The 24,140-nt window shown below is 47.3% G+C and overlaps 1 protein-coding gene across 1 annotated transcript in view; it reads left to right on the top strand.

Moving 5' to 3' along the window:
• pde3a (phosphodiesterase 3A, cGMP-inhibited) overlaps positions 1 to 24,140 on the top strand; it is a 558,970-nt gene that overhangs the window by 513,450 nt on the left and 21,380 nt on the right. The window contains 4 exon segments of the mRNA XM_038811086.1: positions 7,418 to 7,529; positions 9,205 to 9,318; positions 12,525 to 12,724; positions 17,965 to 18,168. Of these exon segments, the coding sequence (XP_038667014.1) occupies positions 7,418 to 7,529; positions 9,205 to 9,318; positions 12,525 to 12,724; positions 17,965 to 18,168 (630 nt within the window).

Raw genomic sequence — 24,140 nt, 5'->3', positions numbered from 1 at the left:
TCAGCTTTAATAGTTGTAAAACCTTCTGCGCACAAATTCATGCCAGCTTACCTCCCACAACCTCGCCCTCAACACTTTTTAAATTTAGAGTACCCAATTATTTTTTCCAATTAAGGAGCAATTTAGCGTGGCCAATCCACCTACCCTGCACATCTTTTGGGTTGTGGGGTTGAAACCCACACAGACATGGGGAGAATGTGCAAACTCCTCACGGACAGTGACCCAGGGCCGGGATTCGAACCCGGGTCCTCAGTGCCGTAGGCAGTGATGCTAACCACAGTGCCACCGTGCTGCCCTCAACACTGAGAATATGAGGTGCCACTCAAAAGTAAGAGAGGGCAAATCAAAGATTCAGCTACTTTCCTGCACCTCATGATGTTTGGTTATCCCCCTCCCCACAGTCGTTCTCTGTAATTGGGTCAGTTGGTCATTGTGAGCTGCAGAGGTTGAAAATGCTTGAGGAAATATATGGAAATCTCTAAGGAGCAAGTTGCTGAAGGTTACAGGGTGGGAAGGTAGCAAGTTCATTCTCCAAACCATGTTCAGTTTTTATCACCAGTGCTTTCTCAAGGATGGGTGGGGGGGGGGGGGGGGCGTGGAGGGAGGGAAGAGGGCAGGCCCTCAGCATCGAGGATGACTTGCTGCCACTCCCGTGGAGGTGGGTTCTGCGGTGGTTGATTAGTCCAATCCTGGATCCGCAGACTCTGCCACAGGCTTGGCAGGTGGTGTTTGATGACGCGTGTGAGTGGGACGCTCTGGATTCTGCGCTCTCCTTCTGTGTTTACACTTGGCCTCCTCATGCTCCACCCTCTGCCGTTCAAAGTGATTGGCGCCCTTGCAGATGCCTGTTCTCCAGTTTATGCATTCTAAGGCAAGCGATTCCCACGTGTCGATGGGGATGTTGCATTTATTTAGGGAGACTCTCGGAGTGGCTTTGTAGTGTCTTCTCTGCCCTCATAGTTATCTTAAGGATTACATAGTTGTCAGTGACAAATGTCCAGCTTTGACAGAGGCACCCACATTTATAAAGGTACATTTCTTTTAGAAGCAGTTCAGAGAAGGTTCACTCGACTCATTGTTTTGCTGAAGGGTTTGAAGAAAGGTTGGGCCCTTACACATTGGACTTTATAAGAATGAGAGCTGATCTTGTTGCAACATATAAGATCTGAGGACAGCATTTTGGCACAGTGGTTAGCATTGTTGCCTCACAGCACCAGGAACACGGATTCAATTCCAGCCTTGAGTGACTGTCTGTGTGGAGGTTGTACATTCTCCTCGTGCCTGTGTGGGTTTCCTTCGGGTGCCACGGTTTCCTGCTACAGTCGAAAGGATGTGCAGGTTAGGTGGATTAGCCATGCTAAATTGCACCTTAGCGTCCAGAGATGTGCAGGTTTGGTAGGGTTACGGGGATAGGGCAGGGTGGACAGCGGAGTGGGCATGGATAAAGTGCTCATTCGAAGGCTTGGTTCAGACTTGATGAGCCAAATGGCCTCCCTCTGCACTGCAGGGATTCTATATATTCTGCTATGGATCTTGAGAGGACTAGATAAGGTGGATACCATGAAGATATGTTTACTCTTGTGGGGGAATCCAGAACGCGTTGTAACAGTTTAAGAATCGGGGCAGCACGGTAGCATTTAGGGGCAGCACGGTAGCATAGCAGGGGCAGCACGGTAGAATATTGGTTAGCACAGTTGCTTCACAGCTCCAGGGTCCCAGATTTGTTTCCCGACTTGGGTCACTGTCCGTGCGGAGTCTGCACTTTCTCACCGTGTGTGCGTGGGTTTCCGGTTTCCTCCCACAATCCAAAGATGTGCAGGTTAGGTGGATTGGCCATGCTAAATTGCCCTCAGTGTCCAAAATTGCCCTCAGTGTTGGGTGGGGTTACTGGGTTCTGGGGATAGGGTGGAGATGTGGGCTTGGGTAGGGTGCTCGTTCCAAGAGCTGGTGCAGACACGATGGGCCGAATGGCCTCCTTCTGCACCATAAATTCCATGAATAAGAGGTCACACGTTGAAGACAGAGACGAGGAGAATCTTTTTCTCTCAAAGGGTCATGAGAGTGTGGAATTCTCTTCACCAGAAGCTAGTGGATTCTGGGTCTTTCAATTTTTTCGCGACAGTGTTAGATTTTGTTAGACAAGAGAGTCAAAGGTTATGAGGTAGACAGATAGGAAAGTGGAGCTGAGACCACAACCGGAGCAGCCATGATCTTATGGAATGGTGGAGCAGGCTCGAATGACTGGGCAGCCTACTCCTGCCTTCAATTCCAGCCTTCATATGAATAAAGCAAAATTGGATAACAATTGCTATAAAGTAACATTTCAAATTAATGCAGGAATTACATTTAAATCCCTGTTGTACCGATGGTTGATATTCCTGCCTATCTAAAAGCAGTGTCTGGTTTAGAAGGAGAAATAAAAAAGGATTGAAATTTCCTTGGTTCATATTATATCTCAGTGCCCGATCCACTGATCAGAACCTGTGAAGCAGAATAAAGAGAAGCCGACACTTATTGCTCTCGGGCTTTGCTGCTCTACTTGCGAACGGAGCCTCTTTTTCTTCAATGGGAAGCTAATGCAGCTTTTCATTTATTCAGGAAATTCTGAATTTCTTTAGTGCCTTTATTGTCGAACACCTTTGTTCGTGCAGTACTTTAGAGTCAAGAACTTTATTGTTACTGTGCAAACACTGCGTAAGATCTCAAGGTTACTTCGATATTAATTTGTGCGTGTGATCTGCGAGTTGTTGACTGGAAGTAATTGGAGCGGAAAATAAAATGTCACCTCGTCACTGACCTTGTGCAGATGCAAAAGGCTTTTACTTTTCCTTGTGGCGGAGTTTCAGGCAGTCCTTTTATTCTGGAGTTAGCAAGATTTCCAATCATAATAAGAATGGATATTTTCTCAATCTGTTGGAAATAAATTACAAGCATTTCATTTGTCGAGGGCGGCACTAAGAACATATTCTGTAGGAAGGGAAAAGTGGAAGCAAACTGAGAGGGGACAAATATGTTAGTATATTATTTGGATTGTCATTATCATTAACAGGAATGTGCTTTAATGTTGTCTTTTCACTATTGTTCCATTTAAATAATAAATAACTATCCAGTGAAACCTGGGGGAATCGTCTGTGTAATGGCAATTTGTAATGAATGTGGTTTTGCAGGCCACATGTTGTATACTACTGGAATGATGTGATTGACTCATTTTTCACATTAGGAAATATTAACTCATTATTTTTCCTACCACAGAGGTCTTGTAGTGCAGTGGGTAGCTCCCTACCTCTTGAGCCAAAAGCTCTGGGTTCGAGTCCCACTCCAGGACTTGATGGCCCAAGGAAAGTGCATTCATAACCCGGTCAAACAAGGTGAATGTATCATCCTGAAAATTCTTCCAAAGCACGCGAATGGCTGGTGGTAAGAGCAGGAGAGGCTCCTGGCCAGCCGTGCTTGATGTGGAATGATGACCCTAAGGCTATAAGCCCCCGGTGACATCTAGTGACCTGTTCCAGGAGTTACCAGCTATAGAAACACGCAAAAGTCTGTCTTAGGGAAATGATTTGGAATTAGTCCTGCCAGACATGTCCTTTAATCAATGCATTGAGCACTCATTTTAGCTCTTGTTGATGGTGTAAAATGGGCACTATCTGATCATTCCTCGTTATTCACCTCTTCCAGTTTTTACTTTCATTGAATTCATTCAAACTAAAAATCAGGAGTGAGAAAGTCCAATATTGTCTGTTCTGCACTATCACCAAAACTCAAGATTATCCCCGGTGTCTGAATCTTTCAGTACTTGTACCCATCCACGCAGCTACTCCAGGGTTTACATGTCCATTCATGCTATTGCTATAAGTGTGATACAATACAGAGCACGACATCCCATAATTGCTTCTGGATGCGAAGGCTGCACCAAAGGTTGTTGTTTGACAATGTAGCAACTCCAGAGCAGCACACAATTGAGAGCATTCCACAATCAGGTGTGAGACACTGACCCTCATTCATGTCAGTGTTGAACTTGCTTGTTAATGCAAGTTCAACTCCTTGGTGGACCATGAGCTGGTGTGGTTTTGTACACACACACGTGTGTGTGCACATGCAAACATGCACACTCATTTGTACACATATTCACATGTACACATATACTGTACATATACTATACATATAAATTATAGAAAAAGAAGTCGCCATATTCCCAGATGGCCCTTTGAGAGGGAGAGCTGACTGGTGGTGATTTAACCTGAGGATCACCACACCTCATAGGGGAGTGCAAGATTGAGAAGGTAGGGCCTCCATGAACAACCTTGTTATATAAATTATATATACATGTAAATGTACATACCATAGCATAACAATTTGCACACTGCTCAGAATGTTAAGCCACAGTCCCCGAGGACCATAGGCTGCTCTCCCCAGATGTCCAGCCAACTGAGTTAACCTACCCCCCCCAACCTCAGTCAGTATAACACTGTTCACATCACCAAATCTTTCATTATCAACTTGTGGAGCTCAGACCTAAACCAGAAGGCGAGAATATCAACAGCTTCAAATTGAAATTGTAAAGAAAAAAATGCATCTTTATGCAACATTTTTAGCAGCACAGTACAATTTATGATCTCTGAGGTTCATATATTTGATGTGCGCAAAACACTTGGAAGCAGAGGGCCTGTTTAAAAGGTCTTGTCCTGCCCGACTCGGGTGAAGCGATTGAATCTCGCACGATGCCTCTCCCAAGATTTACGATGCTCAAAACGCCTTGTGAGATTTCAGGGAGTCTCGCAAAATACGTAATCTCGATCTCGTCCTCGCTGGGCGTAATCCAAATCAGCACAATGGCTCAATTAAATATGTGTTCCTGGGATTCTCTGGGCATACGGGATGAAATGGCGCACCTGGGAGACTTCGCCAGAGTGCCGCCCTGTACTTGGACCAGTCATAATGGCACCTGGGGATTCTCCCAGGCCATTAGAGAACCCATTAGTGTTTCTCGGAGGCTGCAGTGCCGAGCTAGGTAGGTTGGTACCACGGCACCTTGGCACTGCCAGGTTAACACCCTGGCAGTGCCACCCATGCACCTTGGCAATACCACCCTGTCACTGCCAGGATGCCTGAGTGACACTGCGAGGCTGGCAGAGGTACTGCCAGGGTGGAAATGCCTGGGTATCAGATTGGCACTGTCAGGGATCAGGCCTGGGGAGGAGGGCCTTTAACTGGTGGAGAGATGGTGAGGGACAAAAACAGGGGGTGGGGGAGCGGGGCTAAAAGGTTGGGGGCAAGATAGGGACAGCCAGTCGATCTGCGAGGAGCCTTACCTGCTGCTCTCACTAGCAGGAAATGACTCTAAATGCGGAGAAAACCTCCTTTAGGACAAAATAAATGTCAGAGTGCCAATGAATAGTTGGGTGTTTTTCGGCACTGCAGCCTCCGAGAACTATCCCCGCTAAATGCTCCCAAAACCGGACATAGATTTTTTCCTTTAAATTGTGCCCAAAATGCACAATAATGTCAGTCTTATAGTGGTGAGTTTCAGTTGTGTTTCAACAACTCCCAGTGCAGTGTAAGAAAGGGCGGATGTTTTATAAAAAATTGGGTGAGATTCTCCATTAGCTGAAGATGGAATCGGGAAACACGATGGGCGGTGAATTCGGCATTGGGTGGAGAATTGGCCATTAGCCGAAAATCGAAGTTGGCAATGGGCGTCAAACGGAATGCCATGCTCCGGTCCCTCGAGAGTGGCGTGAATTCAAATCAGGCAACAGGGCCTATGGATGCTGAAGGGGCGGAAGATGGTATCAATAGTGTCCAACGTCACTGCAGTTTTCTGACAGTTGTGCAATTGGCTGGGGGGTCAGCGATCTGCTCCGGGGGGAGTAGCAGGGAGGCATCTGGAGAAGGTATGGGGTCAGGGTGGCCAGACATGAACTGCTATTTCTGTAACCTGCAAGGCAACCATGTGGCTACGCACGCCACTGGGAACTTAGTGCCACAGGTCATATGGGTGCCCCCCCCCCCCCCCCCCCCCCCCCCCCCCCCCCCCCCCACAGGTACCCTCTGGCTCCTGCTGACCCATCAACGGGATGGGCCTGCTCCAGCGCAACCAGTGACATCATCTGGGCTGGGATGAGGATCGGTACGTAGTGGAATTGCACGAGTTCTACATGACATCGATGCTAGCCCGTTAACGGGACCTGAATCGTCCATGTGAGAACACTCGCGATTCAGTCCTGGCGTTAGCAATTAGAGCAGGATTCTCTGATTGATGATGCAAATTTGCGTTTGGCGACTGGCCGGAGAATCTGTTTTTACGGCAAAATCATGGGCGGCGCTATTTTTTGGATGCTCCGCCCCCTCAAAAACGACGTAATCACTTAGTGCGCCGCACGCCTTTGGGACGGCCTCAGGACGTCACCTGAGGCCCTCGCACGATGCTCCGCCCCCCGATGGGCCGACTTCCCGACGCTGTCAATCGCGCGTCCTCTCAGTTTCCGGGGACCTCGCATGGCGGCTGTGGACTGTGTCCAGCGCCACCACAGGCGGGGGGAGATACGTTCCAATGGCCGGGGGGCGGGTGGACTGGTGAGGGGTAGTCCGGAGGTGGCACAGCCGACACCAAGTTGTATGGCACGGCCCCCGTGTGCATGCGCAGCCACAAACTCGGCCAGTTTCCGTCCGTATCTGCAGGTAAAGCCGAGGGCTTTATGTGGCTGCTCGCCCCCCAGCGAGCAGAGCATCGGTGTGGGGGCGGCGCCAACATTTTTGGCATAAGACCAGAAGCTTCTTCCGGACATAGCCTCAAAATTGGAGAATCCAGCCCATAGTCTCTCAAACGGGGAACGCACCCCATACCCCATTGGAGTTGAATTCCCCACGGTCTATGATGTTAATTAAATTTTTTTTAAATTTAGAGTACCCAATAATTTTTTTCCAATTAAGGGGCAATTTAGCGTGGCCAATCCACCTCCCCTGCATATCTTTGAGTTGTGGGGGTGAGACTCATGCAGACACGGGGAGAATCTGCAAACTCCAGACAACAGTGACCCAGGGCCTGTCCTTGGCGCCATAGGTAACAGTGCTAACCACTGCGCCACTGTGCCACCTGTGATGTTAATTTCATGAGTGCTCCTTAAAATTCTTGAATCTATTTGCTGCCATATTGGAATAAGCAGGATTACATTTTTATTTGGGGTCAGTGGATTGTACCTGTAACCCGGAAACTCCACGTGGTACTTGAATAAAGGAGTCACAGATGGAAAGATGTTTGAGTTTTCGCATGGGCATTCCCTGGGTTGTTGTAAGTTACGGTCAGTTGGAAAATTGGGGCACTTGTGTATTTTAAGGGTCTGTAACAGGTGGGGTTTCCTGCACTATTTATTGGCACCTTCTATTCACCAGTTACTGCATTTCTCTCTTGGTACAGGTGGCGTTCAAACTGTTTGAAGACACCGGGCTTTTTGAGATTTTTAAAATTCCATTAAAAGAGTTCATGAACTACTTCCATGCATTAGAAAATGGATACCGAGATATCCCCTGTAAGTATTCTTGCATTTTACTTTCCCTTATAGAAAAAACATCAAACACTCCCTCACCCCCGACCCAAGTATTTTCTCAGCTGTGACCCAGTGTTAATGGGATTGTTGTTATCTATGGGTGTGTAGGGCAGATGGGGATCATAAAGCTGTGAGTTCATCTCTTACGTCAAGCTTATCTCATGGAATGTATGGGTCGGATAAGTGGAGTTGCCGTGTGGTAGTCAAATTTCAGCTTCCTCCAAGATGAATCCCTGATGGAAATGCAGGGTCAGTCAAGCTGCCATTTATACTCTCCTGCAACACTATTATGCATCATTTTATGGCCACCACCTTTTTTGTGGGTCATTGCTATGAAGATCCTTCCCATGTTTGGCTTGCTGCCTACACTGACTGGCACATTGGTCACACTTTCTTCTCACCCCAGTAACCATACTGGAAGGATACACATTAGTGCGCACTGTCAGATGACTGTGGGTTCAAGTCCCACTCCAGGGACTTGGAACAAGCTCTCTGTTGATATTCCAGTACAGTACTGAAATACAGTACTGCATTGCCAGAGATACCATCGTTCACGTGAAATGTTAAAGTAGGCGTAACAAAATCTAGTGAGGAACAGGGGAGTTCTCCCTCCTGTCCTGGCCAACATTTATCCCCAGAAGCAAGTAGGGTTTTCGAACCAGCCAAACGGCCATTGATTTTGGCGGGAACGGAAGATTCGCTAGCAGCCGGAACCAGAAAATTCTGACCATCACCGAAACAGAGCATCTGGTCACCACCAAATGGCTGTTTGCGGAGCCTTGCTATGTATAAATTGGTTATCATATTTCCTCCATTGCAATTGTAACTAAACTATTCAATGGGCTGGATTCTCCGCTGTCGGGATTCTCTGTTGCGCCAGCAGCGCACCCATGCCGGGGATTTCCCGACGGCGTGGGGTTGCCCACAATGGGAAACCCCATTGGCCGGCTGACGGAATGGAGAATCTCGCACTGGCGGGGGTGTGCCGCACCAGTGCGGAGAATCATGCCCAATGTGTACACAGAACAAATATTCAGAGTCAGGTGTGTTCTCAAGGGTAAAATTGGAGGTAATAACGTAACAGACTGGCACTACGCTGATGGCAGAGCACTATTTGGGGAATCAGGACGCCCCTACAAAATATTGTAGATCCAATAAAATCTACAAGTGTAGAATACTGGTTGAGTATCAAGACCAAGTCGACCACAAACAATGGTAGTCAGAAGGAATACTTTAGTAAAAACTAGAGTGAAAATTGAAGTGGATGGCGTCAAACTGGAAAAAGGAGATAAATTTGTTTATTTAGGATGAATGAGGAGAAGATGCCAAATGCAATCTGAACTCCGAAGAAGGATAGGGAGAGCCAGAATTAATTTTGTGCAGGTTTCGGACAAGATGAAGAACAAGAAGTTTGTAACAAGGAAAGGGCTCTCCTGGCGCTAGGTTCTATGTGGTTTCCTGTATGCAGCAAAAACCTAAATTGTAAATGAAGGTCTATGGAAATAGATGGAGGCCGTTTGCTCTTTTTTAATTCAATCTTTCTTTCCCATCTTATTTTCTACCCAATCTGACATTGAATTCACCCAGTTTATTTGCAATGAGTTTGGAAACTTGCAAAAAAAACAGAAAGAGGATATGTCTTGTTTTTAACCAACAGATCACAATCGCATACATGCCACAGATGTGTTGCATGCAGTCTGGTACCTCACCACACAGCCAGTCCCAGGACTGCAGACGACAATGAGCGATCATGGCTCAATGAGTGATTCAGGTACAACTTCAGAAGTAAACACACTTGCCTTTTGATTGAAAGAAAAATAAGCTGCTGTTGTGTGACTTAAATATATATCTATATTTCCACCAATATTCAAGAATTTGGTTGTGAGTGGCAGTCTTTTAATATTTAATGACTTATTTTGCTCAGTATGCTATGTTAATTTGAAAAAGATCTCCAAAGACAATAAGTTGGTTAAGTCCCCAGGGCCTGATGGCATCTACCTTAGAATCCTGAAGGAGGCAAGAGAAGAAATTGCTGAGGCCTTGACAGAAATGTTTGGATCCTCACGGTCTTCAGGTGATGTCCCAGAGGACTGGAGAATAGCCAATGTTGTTCCTTAGTTCAAGAAGGGTAGCAAGGATAATCCAGGGAACTACAGGCCGGTGAGCCTTACGTCAGTGGTAGGGAAAGTACTGGAGAGAATTCTTCGAGACATGATCTACTCCCATTTGGAAGCAAGTGGACATATTTGCGAGAGGCAGCACGGTTTTGTGAAGGCAACGTTGTGTCTCACTAACTTGATAGAGTTTTTCGAGGAGGTCACAAAGATGATTGATGCAGGTCGGGCAGTGGATGTTGTCTATATGGACTTTAGTAAGGCCTTTGACAAGGTCCCTCATGGCAGACTGGTACGAAAGGTGAAGTCACACGGGATCAGAGGTGAGCTGGCAAGATGGATACAGAACTGGCTAGGTCATAGAAGGCAGAGAGTAGCAATGGAAGGGTGCTTTTCTGATTGGAAGGTTGTGACTAGTGGTGTTCCGCAGGGATCAGTGCTGGGACCTTTGCTGTTCGTAGTATATTTAAATAATTTGGAGGAAAATGTAACTGTTCTGATTAGTAAATTTGCGGACGACACAAAGGTTGGTGGAATTGCGGATAGCAATGAGGACTCTCAGAGGATACAGCAAGATTTAGATCATTTGGAGACTTGGGCGGAATGGTGGCAGATGGAGTTTAATCTGGACAAATGTGAGGTAATGTATTTTGGAAGGTCTAATACAGGTCGGGAATATACAGTGAATGGTAGAACCCTCAAGAGTATTGACAGTCAGAGAGATCTAGGTGTACAGGTCCACAGGTCACTGAAAGTGACCACACAGATGGAGCAGGTAGTCAAGAAGGCATACAACATGTTTTATCTTCATTGGCCGGGGCATTGAGTATAAAAATTGACAAGTTATGTTGCAGCTGTATAGAACCTTAGTTAGGCCACACTTGGAATATAGTGTTCAATTCTGGTCGTCACACTACTAGAAGGATGTGGAGGCTTTGGAGAGGGCGCAGAAGAGATTTACCAGGATGTTGCCTGGTTTGGAGGGCATTAGCTATGAGAAGAGGTTGAATAAACTCGGTTTGTTCTCACTGGAATGACGGAGGTTGAGGGGTGACCTGATAGAGGTTTACAAAATTATGAGGGGAATAGACAGAGTGGATAGTCAGAGGCTTTTTCTCAGGGTAGAGGAGTCTAGGGGGCATAGGTTTACGGTGCGAGCGGCAAGGTTTAGAGGAGTTGTACGAGGCAAGTTTTTTACACAGAGGGTAGTGGGTGCCTGGAACTCGCTGCCAGAGAGGGTGGTGGAAGCAGGAGGGACGATAGTGATGTTTAAAGGCCATCTTGACAAATACATGAATAGGATGGGAATAGAGGGATACGGACCCAGAAGATTTTAGTTTAGTCGGGCAGCATGGTCGGCACGGGCTTGGAGGGCCGAAGGGCCTGCTCTTGTGGGATTTTCCACCTCCTTTGCGGTGGTAGAAGGAGCCCGTCGTTGGCCAGCAGATAAATCTTCCACGCCCACCGCCGTTCCCTGTTGTTTGCACTCACCACCATGGGACGTTGCCTTCAGCAGGACCAGAAGATCCCACCGGAGAGAATGGCCAGAAAATCACACCTAATATATTTTTTGTTGTGTTGGTAACCTTCAATCTCTCGATGAGTGCATTTCTATTTGTATCTGACACATGGGGCTGAATTCTCCGTCGTCTGGATTCTCCGTTATGCCAGCAGCCTGGGAGTTTCCCGATGGAATGGGGCTGCCCCACAATGGGAACCCCCATTGACCAGCCAGCGAAACAGAGAATCCCGATGGCGCGCTGAACCAGAAATCTGGCGCGGCAGGACAGAGATACCCGCCCACGTATCATTTCAATTCAATCTCCCTAACTCTCAGTCCACTTTTCCTGTACCCTTGCGTATTTTCTTGCATTTCCTCTATTCATACAAATCTTCATGGTTGGTAGATTAGACCCTTCTGAGGATATTGCAACTGTTAATTTATCTATCAAAGTTTCGTCGAATCTGTGATCATCAGCATCGTTTTTGGAATGATTGCCCGTCTGTTGATCTTACTAAAACCATTGTAATTTTTTTCTTGAGGGTTAAGGTAAATATTGTTACCTTGGTCATATTCAAAAGCGATGCTTCCAGAGAAGCTACTGTCATAAGCTTCATGGTTATCTGATTTTTCTTGGATGCCTGTGCTATCATTGACAATTGACCTTATGATTGATTCTCCCATTATCTGAAGGGTTCTAAAGTCTTGTCTCTCATTTTTCAACTATCTACTTACTGCCAAAATACATCCATTCTTTTGCCAAGGTCTGCGCCAACCCTTTGAAAGAGCACCCTACCCAGGTGCCGTCCTATCCCTGCAACCCCGTAACCCTACCTGACCTCCACATCTTTGGACACTAACGGGCAATTTTATCACGGCCAATTCACCTTACCTGTGCATTTGTGTACTGTGGGAGGAAACTGAAGCACCCGGAAGAAACCCACGCAGACACTGGGAGAATATGCAAACTCCACACAGTCACCCAAGGTCCAGGATCGAACCCGGGACGCTGGTGCTGTAAAGTAACAAGAGTGAACCACGGTGCCACCGTGCTGCCCAGATATGGAAAGATGTTTAGCTTGAGCAGCAGGGAAGGGGCAACAACAAGAAGTTGAATTCATGCAGCACCTTAAGCACAGTAAGCACATCCCAAGGCACTTTGCAGTAGCTTAGTCACTGAGCCACATAAAGAGAAATATGGATGGGTGATCGAAAGCTGGGTCACCGAGGTAGATCTTAAGGAGGAGAGAGAGCTATTGAAATTAGATAATTTCAGAGGTTAGAGGTTGTCAGGGAAGTATGGGGTGTGATGTTCTACTTCTCCAATCTAACAATAAATTTCTTTGACAAATGTTTGTTTAGATTCAGACAGTGGGATCACGCATGGACACATGGGATACGCCACATCAAAAACATACAGTGTGACCGAGCATAGATATGGTTGTGTTATTGCCAATGTTCCTGCCTTGGAGTTGATGGCCCTCTATGTTGCTGCGGCCATGCATGATTACGATCACCCAGGAAGAACCAATGCCTTTCTAGTGGCAACAAGTGCACCACAGGTATGTTTCCATTGTACCAGGAGAAATTCCCGTCATAGAACATGTGGGATTTAGGCTTGTTTATTGTTTAACATCAAACCTGCCTGGGGATTTTAGTACTGCAGTAGCTAAAATGATGGCTCTTTGAAAAGTGAGAACAGAGGAGGAAAATGTCATTGTCACAAGGGTGCAAAACCCACAGGTGTTCAAGAGAACGCAATGACAAATGTTTTCCTTTAAATCACTGGTCAGAGAAATGGGTGGTCCACTGGATTATAAACTGGCTTTTTACATCTGCTACCTGGCCTCGAATCGTGTCCAAACTCACTTGTGTTGACTGGAAGTGCTTGACTTTCAACTCATTCCTGACCCTGGTTTTGACATAATGCAGCAGTGTCACTCAAACAGGATTTGTGCTCTCAATTATTGAGGGGATATTATTAACAATACTATAGTTTGAAATAGTAGAAGTCACATTTTACCTATGTTGTCATACTTTCTTCCCTAGCCCAACGTCAACATCTCCTTTGTTTGGCTATGTCCAGAATAATTACCAGGTTGGAAATCCCTCCCCCTAACATGTGCATGTCTCATCATTCCTTGTGTAAAGTGTTAGCTGTGTATTAGCACTCTGGGTTAGAAGTTTGCGGGTTCAGATCTCAACCAAGAGACTGAGGACATGATCCAGGCTGAGGGAGTCCTGTTCTGTCAGAGGTGTTTCCTTTCTGATGAGCTGTGTTCTGTCTACATCTTCAAGTGGCCATAAAAGATCCCATGCACTATTTTAAAGGAGAGCAGGGGAGCTCTCCCCAGCATCCAGCCCAATATTTATGGCTCCACCAACATCACTACAACAGATTATATGGTCATTAAGAAACTATTGTTTGTGAGACTCAGTTGTGTGAACATTGGCTGCCATGTTTCTTACATTATAACCGAGACAACACTCTCAGCGGGATTCTGCCTTCTGGGGACTAAGTCCCCATGCCGGTGGGAGAATCGGCGCCAACCACTCCGGGATTAACAGCTCCCGAAAGTGCAGAATTCTCTGCACTTCCAGGGGCTAGGTGGACGGCGGAGGGGTTGGCGCCACTCCAGCCGGCGCCAAAGGGTCTGCGCGTGTTCGTGCATGTGCCGAAGGGCCGACGTGGTTCCGCGCATGCGCAGACCGGCCGACATATTTGGCGCATGCGCGGGGAGGTTCTCTTCTCCGCGCCGGCCATGGCGGAAGGAAGGAGTGCCCCCATAGCACAGACCTGCCCACAGATCGGTGGGTCCAAATCGTGGGCCAGGCCACCGTGGGTCCCCCCCCCCACTCCGGTGTCAGATCCCCCCCACCCCCTCCCGAGGACCGCCCCCGTGTGGGACCATGCGTAACCCACTCCAGCGGGACTGGACAAAAATGGACTGCCGCTCAGCCCATTGGGGCCCGCAGAATTGCTGGAGGGGCCGCTGCCAACAGCCCCCGACCGGCGTGGCGTGAACCCTGCCCGAAAGCCAGCGCCGGAGAATACGGCAGCCGGCGTCGGGACGGCGGGGTGGGCTTCGCGCCACCCCCCGGGGATTCTCTGACCCAGTGGGGGGTCAGAGAATCCCGCCCACTAACCGCAACTACACTATAATCGTGGCTACACTATAACCGCAAATACACTATAACCATGGCTACACTATAACCGTGACTACACTATAACCGTGACTACACTATAACCGCAAATACACTTTAACCATTGCTACACTATAGCCATGGCTACACTATAATCATGACTACACTATAACCATGACTACACTATAACCCTGACTACACTATAACCATGGCTATACTAGAACCGTGAATACACTATAACCGCGGCTACACTATAACCATGGCTGCACTAGAACCATGACTACACTATAACCATGACTACACTATAACCATGACCACACTATAACCGTAACAGCACTTCATTGGCTGTAAAGTGCTTTGGTAGGTTCTGAGTTTTGAAAGGAGCTATAGAATGGAAGTTTTGCTTTTATCAGTTGTGCATTTTCTGGAGCTATGTCGCAGATGAGCCGTGATTCATTAAATTATGGACCAAACGTGAGGCTCTAAATAGCTTGCCCCTGTTCCTTTTTTGCTTTGTTTGAGCCAGATCTGCAATACACCAGCTATTCAATCTGATAGTGTGCACTGGAGATTTTTGAATAAAGATTGAGCTCCTCAGGTGCACAATGTCAACAAAATGTGTTGACTCCATATTACCAGAGATTCTAGCTGAAAGTTTACCCCATATGGGCGAGTACGGAAAGTTTGCTTTGCCAGATGGCATGTCAGTTTGCGGCAATTTTCCCAGAGGGAGGATCTGTGGTTGAAGAGCTACTCGCCTACAACTGGCAACAAATTAAGGATAAAGGCCTATTGTTTGAGGCCAACTGGAATTTTTCAGTTAGCCTGCAGGCCCCCTGAAGCATTGGGTCCTCCCAATGACCCTCCAACTTTGAGAGCATACCTGCACAATAGAACCCAGGGTCTGAACTCTGGATTGATACGCAGAGGGATGCTCACATTTAGTGAGTGTAGTTGGCCTTCCCTCATTTGTATGTGCTGCGAAAGTCTATAGAACCCTCCCATATTGCAGAACTAACCAATATTTTGGCTATTAGAAATTATATTTGCAACTATGGAATGGGGCGATTGCACCATGGACGATCAGACTGTTAGTCAGTTCGTGTATCATTACTTAACGCCATTCTCCAAGGGAATATGCTTCTATAGAGCAGGATTTTGTGGAGGTGGTGGTGATGGGGATTGATGCTGAACTGTCAGAATGTTCTGCTTTACTCTTCTGAGATGAACCACAGATTATTACAGAAATTCTGAAAACACAGTCTGTCACTCGGGCAGGTCAGGCCTCCAACGCAGACTGTAAAAGCAGCTGAACACAGTAAAAGATTTTCACAGACCTGCAAACGCAGACTCTAAAAGCACTGAAATAAAATCAATTTTAAAATGTTTGACACAGGACAAATTGAAAATGGGGACGGACACAAGGTCAAGGTGAACTTCACAAATGTAAAATTATCTCTTATGGGCTCAGTTCATCAAATGTTATCAACCACATTGTCAATTTCCTGTGGCATTCCGAGCACTGCAAATTTCATGAGAAGCCTCTCGCGAGATTTGACGGCCTCATCACGTCATCGAGCCGAGCGCGACGAGGCCGTTTGATTTCACCCCACATCTGGAATACTATGTGTAGTTCTGGCTTCCATGTCTGAGAATGGATATACCTGTCTTGGAGATGTGTAAGTCATAAATAACTTTCAACCCCCGGCACATTAAACACTAATGTCTTTAGTAAGTTTGGCATGAATACCATTTTAAAAAGCTATACAGCAAGTAGTGAAAAATACATTGCAGGGATTTACACATACGATCGCCCAACAAGTGGTCACCGACTGTCAACCTTGTTCTTCAGCAATTGCTCCAATTGCCTAGTGATCCACCAAATCACTCCTTGCAATGGTTTTTAAACCTTCTTTCCAAAGTGGGCCGGATGTTTCAATGGCAGATTCCTACTGTCCTATCAAAATCCGCCTGAAGTTAAGTTACAATTGTCTACTGAGCCATCTAATCCTTTGTTCAAAGAAGATGTTAGAGAGTCCTCCCTGATGTTGTATATCGGTTTTAAATTTCCTTTGGTAATTTGAGTACACAAAACAATGACTTTCTTTCTTGGTTTCACATGTTTCAGTATCACAAGATAATTCAACAATCCTCGAGTTCATCCACAGCACCGCCCCCCCCCCGTTCCCCCCCCCCAGCCCCCCCCCCCCCCCGCCCTAACCACACACCCACCCACCACCACAGCATGCTTTGTGGAGGCAGCCCAACATTGGCTGGTGGCAGGATCCTCTGTCCCGCCGCTGTCAATGGGGCTACCGGTTGTTTGCACCCTCCGCCACTAGGGAACCCGCGGCAGGGTGTCGGCATTGGCGGGAACAGGTCGGAAGATCCTGCCCCATAACTTCATATCGAGTTAGTTTCTCTATATTTCAAAAGGGCAACTCTGACAATCATCAATCGACATTAGTTTGAATCTTCTGCCAGCCATTAAAGATGGCTGAGTCCACATTTTTGAACATATCAGTCACGCCAATCTTTAATCTTTGCGGTGTCATTGTATAACTATTCAGGACAGACATTACGTCTCCATATACTTTGCATGCTTATCGAGACATGAAATCGTCAAAACAACACAGTTATGAAGTGCGTCTGTTTATTGGGTGCAGCACAATTTACAACCCTGACCTCTTACTAAATACTCTATGACTTTGGAATTGTTATTTTCAATCACAGACCAATGACTCATTATCTCTGAAAGCAAAATCCATACAGCCTTTAACTGGTTACATTAGCTTTAAAAGCCTTTTGGCCTTTGCAGTGCATGTTGCAATGCATGTTCGGTGAGTCTTTGTACCTGTCCAAAGCAAGAGCATTCCGTATTTCGTTTCGAATATCGGTGCTGTTCCTGGTTTGGATATTTTTTACAAATCTCAACCACAACTGCCAACTAAAGAATGGTTAATTTAGTCAAATATCACAGCTTCTTCTTGGCATTACAGCGAAGGTTCACTAGATTGGATTCTGGGATGGGAGTGTTGTCCTATGATCAGAAATGGCGTCTACCCTCTGAAGTTTAAAAGAATGAGAGACAATCGTATTGAAACAAAACCAGATTCTGAAGGGGCATGACAGGATAGACACTGAGAGAACACATGGGGCAGAGCTTCCCCCTTTAGCACTGAGATAAGGAGAAATTACATCACGCAGAGGCTGTGAAGCTTTGGAATTCACTAATCCAGAGATTAGAGTATAATCAAAGAGAGATAGATTTTTGATTTCTCAGGGAATCAAGAGATATGGGGAGCAAGCAGGCGAGTGGAGTTGAGGCAGAAGATTTGCCAAGACCACAGCAATGTTCTACTCTTGCTCCTGATTGTGTTCTTAATTCAACTGAGACCTGGGACCAAACCTACCTTTTGATGTGACATTGATCAAACAGACAATGTTACAAATAGAAAAAAAAAACAGGTTATAAGCCAAGCTCAAGAACATCCTGCTTACTTTCCATGCTATGTTTTATATGTTCATTCTCGTCTTTTGTAATACTCAGTGCTGGCCGAGACAATGTGTTAAAGTCCTGGCATGGAATTCGCCTTCACCTTCATTCACAGTCTACAGACCTACTCAGTACCTAACCTCAGTTTGTGCTTCATTGCAGGCTGTTCTCTACAATGACCGTTCGGTGTTGGAGAACCACCATGCAGCCTCAGCCTGGAACCTTTTCATGTCACAGCAGGATTACAACTTTTTGGTCAACTTGGACCATGTTGAATTCAAGCGATTTCGATTTCTTGTGATCGAGGCCATTCTAGCCACGGATCTGAAGAAACACTTTGACTTTCTCGCTGAGTTCAATGCCAAGGTAATCTGGTTAATCTGAATTCATTAGTCACGGCTTTTGATAGATCGATGTTGACATCCTGAAACGAGAATTGCCTTCAATGAATGACACATCAGTGGCAAATCAGTGATCACAGGGTAATTACCTCTCTTAGCTCCTCAAGAGCAAATTTAAAATCCTTGATTTTAGCAACCAATAGTATCTTAATGATTTGATTGTTTTTGACTCCAGTACTTCATCCAAGAGTCCATCCGATGTGTTCAAACGCCCTTTGTATGAGGATGAATTTACTGATGTTAGAATAATTTTTTTCTTTTACTACCTTCAAGCCGTTGTCCGACAATCACAATTTGGTTTAAAGTAATTTAGCTTTTACAAGTACCTCTGGAACATCACCTTTCAGATGCTACCTTTCAAGGCTGAGAATTCTTTTAAAAATTTGTTCATGGGATGCGGGCGACGCTGGCTGGGCCAGCATTTGTAGCCCATCCCTAATTGCCCTTGAACTGAGTGGCTTGCTACACAATTCTAACTGCCCGCTGAGGGCATTAGTGAACCAGATGGTTTCATAGTCATCATTCGACTTTTACTTCTAGACTTGTTTATTCATTTGAAATTTCATCCATCTGCTGCAGTGGGATTCAAACCCAGGAGCTCAGAACATTACACTAGGGCCGGGATTCTCCCCTACCCGGCGGGGTGGGGGGTCCCGGTGTGATGGAGTGACGTGAACCACTCCGGCGTCGGGCCGCCCCAAAGGTGCAGAAGTCTCCGCACCTTTAGGGGCCAAGCCCTCACCTTGAGGGGCTAGGCCCACGCCGGAGTGGTTGGCGCTCCGCCGGCTGGCGTGGACGGCTTTGGCGCCACTCCAGTCTGGGCCGAAGGGACTTCACCGGCATGCGCAGGGGAGGGGGTCACTTCCGCCTCCGCCATGGTGACGACCATGGTGAAGGCGGAAGGAAAAGAGTACCCCCACGGCACAGGCCCGCCCGCCGATCGGTGGGCCCCGATCGCGGGCCAGGGCACCAGGGGGGCAACCCCTGGGCCAGATCGCCCCATGCCCCCCCCCCCCCCCCCCCCCCGGACCCCGGAGCCCGCTCGCGCCGCCTGCTCCCACCGGTAAGGTAGGTGGTTTGATCCACGCCGGCGGGAGAGGCTTGACAGCTGCGGGACTTCGGCCCATCGCAGGCCGGAGAATCGCCGGGGGGGGTCCCGCCGACCGGCGCAGAGTTATTCCCGCCCCCACCGAATCTCTGGTGGCGGAGAATTCGGGGCACAGTGGGGGCGGGATTGACGCCGGTCCTCGACGATTCTCCAACCCAGCATAACTGAAACCTTTGACACTCTGCACTGCATCCAGCACTTATCTGTAAGTGACCAGAGCTGGATATAGTACTCAAAATCTAGTCTGTACAGTTTGACCATGACCTCCTCTAACTTATGTTTTATTTTTGTATCTTCATAGTTCAACATTCTGCTGGCTGTGTTGATTTCTGCTCTGTATTGATTGGATATTTTGATCATATATATATAAGGTTCCTTGGCCTCTTTCAGCTCCATAAGCTCCCTTTTTCCTTTCCATGTGCAGTACTCCACATTTGTACTCATTGAATTGACCACTGAAATATTTTATCCAACACATTCCGCATTTTCGACATTGCCACCTCTATCCGCGGTGCTTTTCCTCATCTTCGAGTTTGACTAATTTCTGAATTGGGGTCATTATGTAAGATGCAAATAGTTGTGGTCCTAACACTGAGCACTGAGGCAGCCCTTTCAATATAACACATCATACCAGCATAACTCTAAGTTCAGGCATTTCATTGCTCATTTCCAACATTTGCTATGAATCCCACCACTTTAAGCTTAGCCAACAGCTAATCACGTCAAACAACCTTTGGAAATTTAGGTACTAGATATCAATATCCTATTCACAGTCCACTCGAGGTGTTACTTCCTCAAGGAGCCCAACTGTTTGGTCAGGAAGGATGTGGTCCTTGTGTTGACTTATTGATGTAAAGATGATCTTTTAAATTAAATCCCAACGATTGCTTGCATTATTTAACATGGATCTGAAGTAAGACTAATGGATCAGGAGTTGCTTAAATCTGCTTTTATCATTATTGGAAGAGAAATCACACGTTAACCTGTTCTAAGCTAACGATACATCCCCACAGTGTCCAGTCACCCTATAGTTTCTTTCAGCACACTTGAGATAAGTTTTGTTTTTATTCATTCATGGGATGTGGGTGTCACTGGCTAGGTCAGCATTTGTTGCCCATCCCTAATTGCCCTGGCGAAGGTGGTGGTGAGCTGTCTTCTTGAACCGCTGCAGTCCATGTGGTGCAGGAACATCCACAGTGCTGTTAGGGAGGGAGTCCCACCTGTCTTTGGGAAGTTGTTTCTTTTGAGCCCCTGGGACTCCTACCCAGCTTGCCTGTACCAAGGTTATGATTTCTGTTTGGTCAGTTCTGTTTTGACATGTCCCATATGTCTTCTTCATTTAGTATTTTGGAAGATGCAATTATACAGAATTCCTTTGCTGAAATTACAGCAAGATCATGCTGGAACAGCCAATTATGTTCTGAGCCAAAGTCTTTAAAAGGTATTTTACCTGTCTTTCACCCCAGAGAGCAACAGAGGCTGGGCCATTGAATATGTTCATTGCTGAGTTAGACAGAGTTTTGATCTATGAAGGAGTCAAAGTGTGGTGGCTCGGGACATACGCTGGAGGCTTCCACTAATAGCCAAAGGGGTTTATTGATGGAAGGTAAAGGCAGTTCGATAACAGGCACAGAACACTATACAAGAGGTCTTTACTCTTCAGCTCCCTGGCCCACTCTGCCCCAGGGGGCAGCACGGTAGCATTGTGGATAGCACAATTGCTTCACAGCTCCAGGGTCCCAGGTTCGATTCCAGCTTGGGTCACTGTCTGTGCGGAGTCTGCACATCCTCCCCGTGTGTGCGTGGGTTTCCTCCGGATGCTCCGGTTTCCTCCCACAGTCCAAAGATGTGCAGGTTAGGTGGATTGGCCGTGCTAAATTGCCCTTAGTGCCCAAAATTGCCCTTAGTGTTGGGTGGGGTTACTGAGTTATGGGGATAGGGTGGCGGCGTTGACCTTGGGTAGGGTGCTCTTTCCAAGAGCCGGTGCAGACTCGATGGGCCGAATGGCCTCCTTCTGCACTGTAAATTCTATGACTCTATGTCCTGCTCCCAGGGCCCTGCGCAAACCCCCATTGGCTTGGGTTTGTGTGATCCCACGATTGGCCCCGAGCCAGTCACGTGGTCCTTGGAGCCCGATTACCAAAGGGGCCACGCCACCATATAAAGGTTATGGGGGTGTAGGCAGGAAAGTGAAGTTAAGGTCACAGTCAGACCAGCTGCTTTCTTGAACCGCTGCAGTCCAACTGGTAAAGCTACACACACAGTGTTGTCAGGGAGGCAGTTCAGGATTTTGATCCATTGGTTCCAAGTCAGATTGTGAGTGGTTTGGAAAGGAACTTGCAGGTGGTAGTGTTCCCATGCATCTGCTGCCCTTGTCCTTCTTGGCGGTAAAGGTCAGAAGTTGGAAGGTGCTGTTGGTGAGTTGCTGCAATGCATCTTGCAGATGGTACACACTGCTGCCACTGTGCGTTCATGGTGGTGGGAGTGGCCGTTGAAGGTGGTGGACCGGGTGTCAATCAAACAGTCTGCTTTGTGCTGAATGGTTTTGAGCTTCTTGGGTGTTGTTGCAGCTGCACTAATCCAGGCAAGTGGAGAATATTCCATCACGCTCCTGACTTGTGCCTAATAGATGCTGAACAGGCCCTGGGGAGTAAGGAGATGAGTTACTCTCTGCAGAATTCCCAGCCTCTGACCTGTGTTATGACACCATGGGATAGTACATGGTCAATTCCAGCCCCACGTGCCCTGGAGTCACAATAAAACTGAATTAACTAATAATTCTTCTAAAAATACCCTACGTCTTTGGTCCTTGGCTGCCCAATAATTGCAGTCACCAAGTTTGTAAATGTAAATACAATTACTGTTTATCTATAACAAGGACTATTATACTATTATATATGCAGAAAATACAAATGGTTAACTGTAAGCTAATTCCTAATCCCCACTTTAACCTGTCCCCACCCTCTATATTCACACACACACACACACACACACAGAAGACAGACAAACACAGTGGGATCGAAAGGGGTAAAAATCATGGTCGGGATTCTCTGACCACCCGCCGGGTCGAAGAATCGCCGTGGAGCGGCGTGAATCCCGTCCCCGCCAGCTGCCAAAATCTCCGGCGCCGGGGTTTTGGCGGGGGCGGGAATCACGCTGCGTGGGTCGGCGGCTGCTTGCAGCGCCCCCCCCCCCCGGCGATTCCCCGGCCCACGATGGGCCGAGCAGCCGCCCGTTTTAGGCCGGTCCCGCCGGCGTAAATTGGACCTGGTACTTAGCGGCGGGTCCTGGCTCTGCGGGCGACCTCTGGGGTCCTCGGGGGGTGCAGGGGATCTGGCCCTGGGGGGTGCCCCCACGGTGGCCTGTCCCGCAATCGGGGCCCACCGATCTGCGGGCGGGCCTGTGCCGTGGGGGCACTCTTTCCCTCCGCACCGGCTGCTGTGGACCTCAGCTATGGCCAGTGCAGAGACGAATCCCCCTGCACATGGGCTGGAATGATGCCAGCACACGCTGGTGCTCCCGCACATGCGCCAACTCATGCTGGCTGGCGGAGGCCCTTCGGCACCGGTTGGTGCACCGCCAATCCCGCCAGCGCCAGCCTAGCCCCTGAAGGTGTGGAGGATTCTGCACCTTCCGGGCTGCCCGATGCCGAAGTGGTTCACGCCACTCCTTGGCGCCGGGACCACCCATCCCGCCGGGTACGGGAGAATCCTGTCCCATAACTGAAAGGAAGAAAAAGTCTTTGTTTCAGATGATGGTTCATAGCACACGTTTCTTCACTGCAGGCTTGCAGCCTTGAATTATCTTCTCTATCGATTCATTCATTCAGGTTCTCTATAGTTTAGAAATGCAGTACTCACACTTTTCTGGTGAGGCCTAAATTCTGTTCAAACTTTGTTTTCAGTTCATGTTCAGGCCTCTATCTTTCTGGAGAGGAAGTTGGTCGGTTTTACCTTTGCCAATCTGGAGACAGAATGGTCGGTTCTGAATTTTCCTTGCACAACCTGTAATGGTTCTCTTGTCAATAGATTCATTCAGGTTCTCTGCCAATTGAGAAACATAGCCCACATGGCTTTTTTTGGAGAAAAGAGAGAGGAGATGATAGCAGGTCCCTCCTCGGGGCTGCCAGGATCAAATTGAAACTTTGGGACTCTGACAAACATCCCAATGGGAAAGGATCCAATTTCCACCTGTTACCGGGTAGAGCACAACCTCTTTGGGCCAATTGATTGGCCACCCGCCAAATCAATCAAACCGAGTCCCAACCTACCTCTCTCCCTAGTGCCGATCAGTCTGCAACTCCAGTTTAAACCAGTACAGCCTCTAGGACTGTCCTGCTTTAATGAAAGATACAGGCTGATTTCCTTAAAAGGCACGTGTTCATTAATCAACCACGGATCAAAAATGTAACGGCAAAAGTAAAAGCAAGGGGAAATAAGGGAATAAACAGGGAATAAATAGGAAGGACCCTTATACCTGCTATTGTAGCCACAGCTAATCCAGTTCAGTTTCTGTTCAAAGGTAACTCTCAGGATTTTGACAGTGGGTGAGTCAGCGATGATAATGTTGAATGTCAAGGAGAGATGGTTAAATTGTGGGAGATGACATTACCTAACATTTGTGTGGTATGAATATAACTTACCACTTATCAGCCCAACCCTGGATATTGTCCAGATCTTGCTGCATTTGGACATGGACTGTTTGTGTCTGAGGATTCACAAATGCTGTTGAGCATTGTACAATCATCCACAAACATTCCCACCCCTTACCTTATGATGGACGGAAGGTCATTGATTGAGCAGCTTCAGATGGTTGGGCCTAGGAATCTA

This window comes from Scyliorhinus canicula, chromosome 11 (genome assembly GCF_902713615.1).
Source record: "Scyliorhinus canicula chromosome 11, sScyCan1.1, whole genome shotgun sequence".
In the NCBI taxonomy this organism is placed as follows: domain Eukaryota; kingdom Metazoa; phylum Chordata; class Chondrichthyes; order Carcharhiniformes; family Scyliorhinidae; genus Scyliorhinus; species Scyliorhinus canicula.
This window is presented reverse-complemented; position numbering and strand designations above follow the sequence as displayed.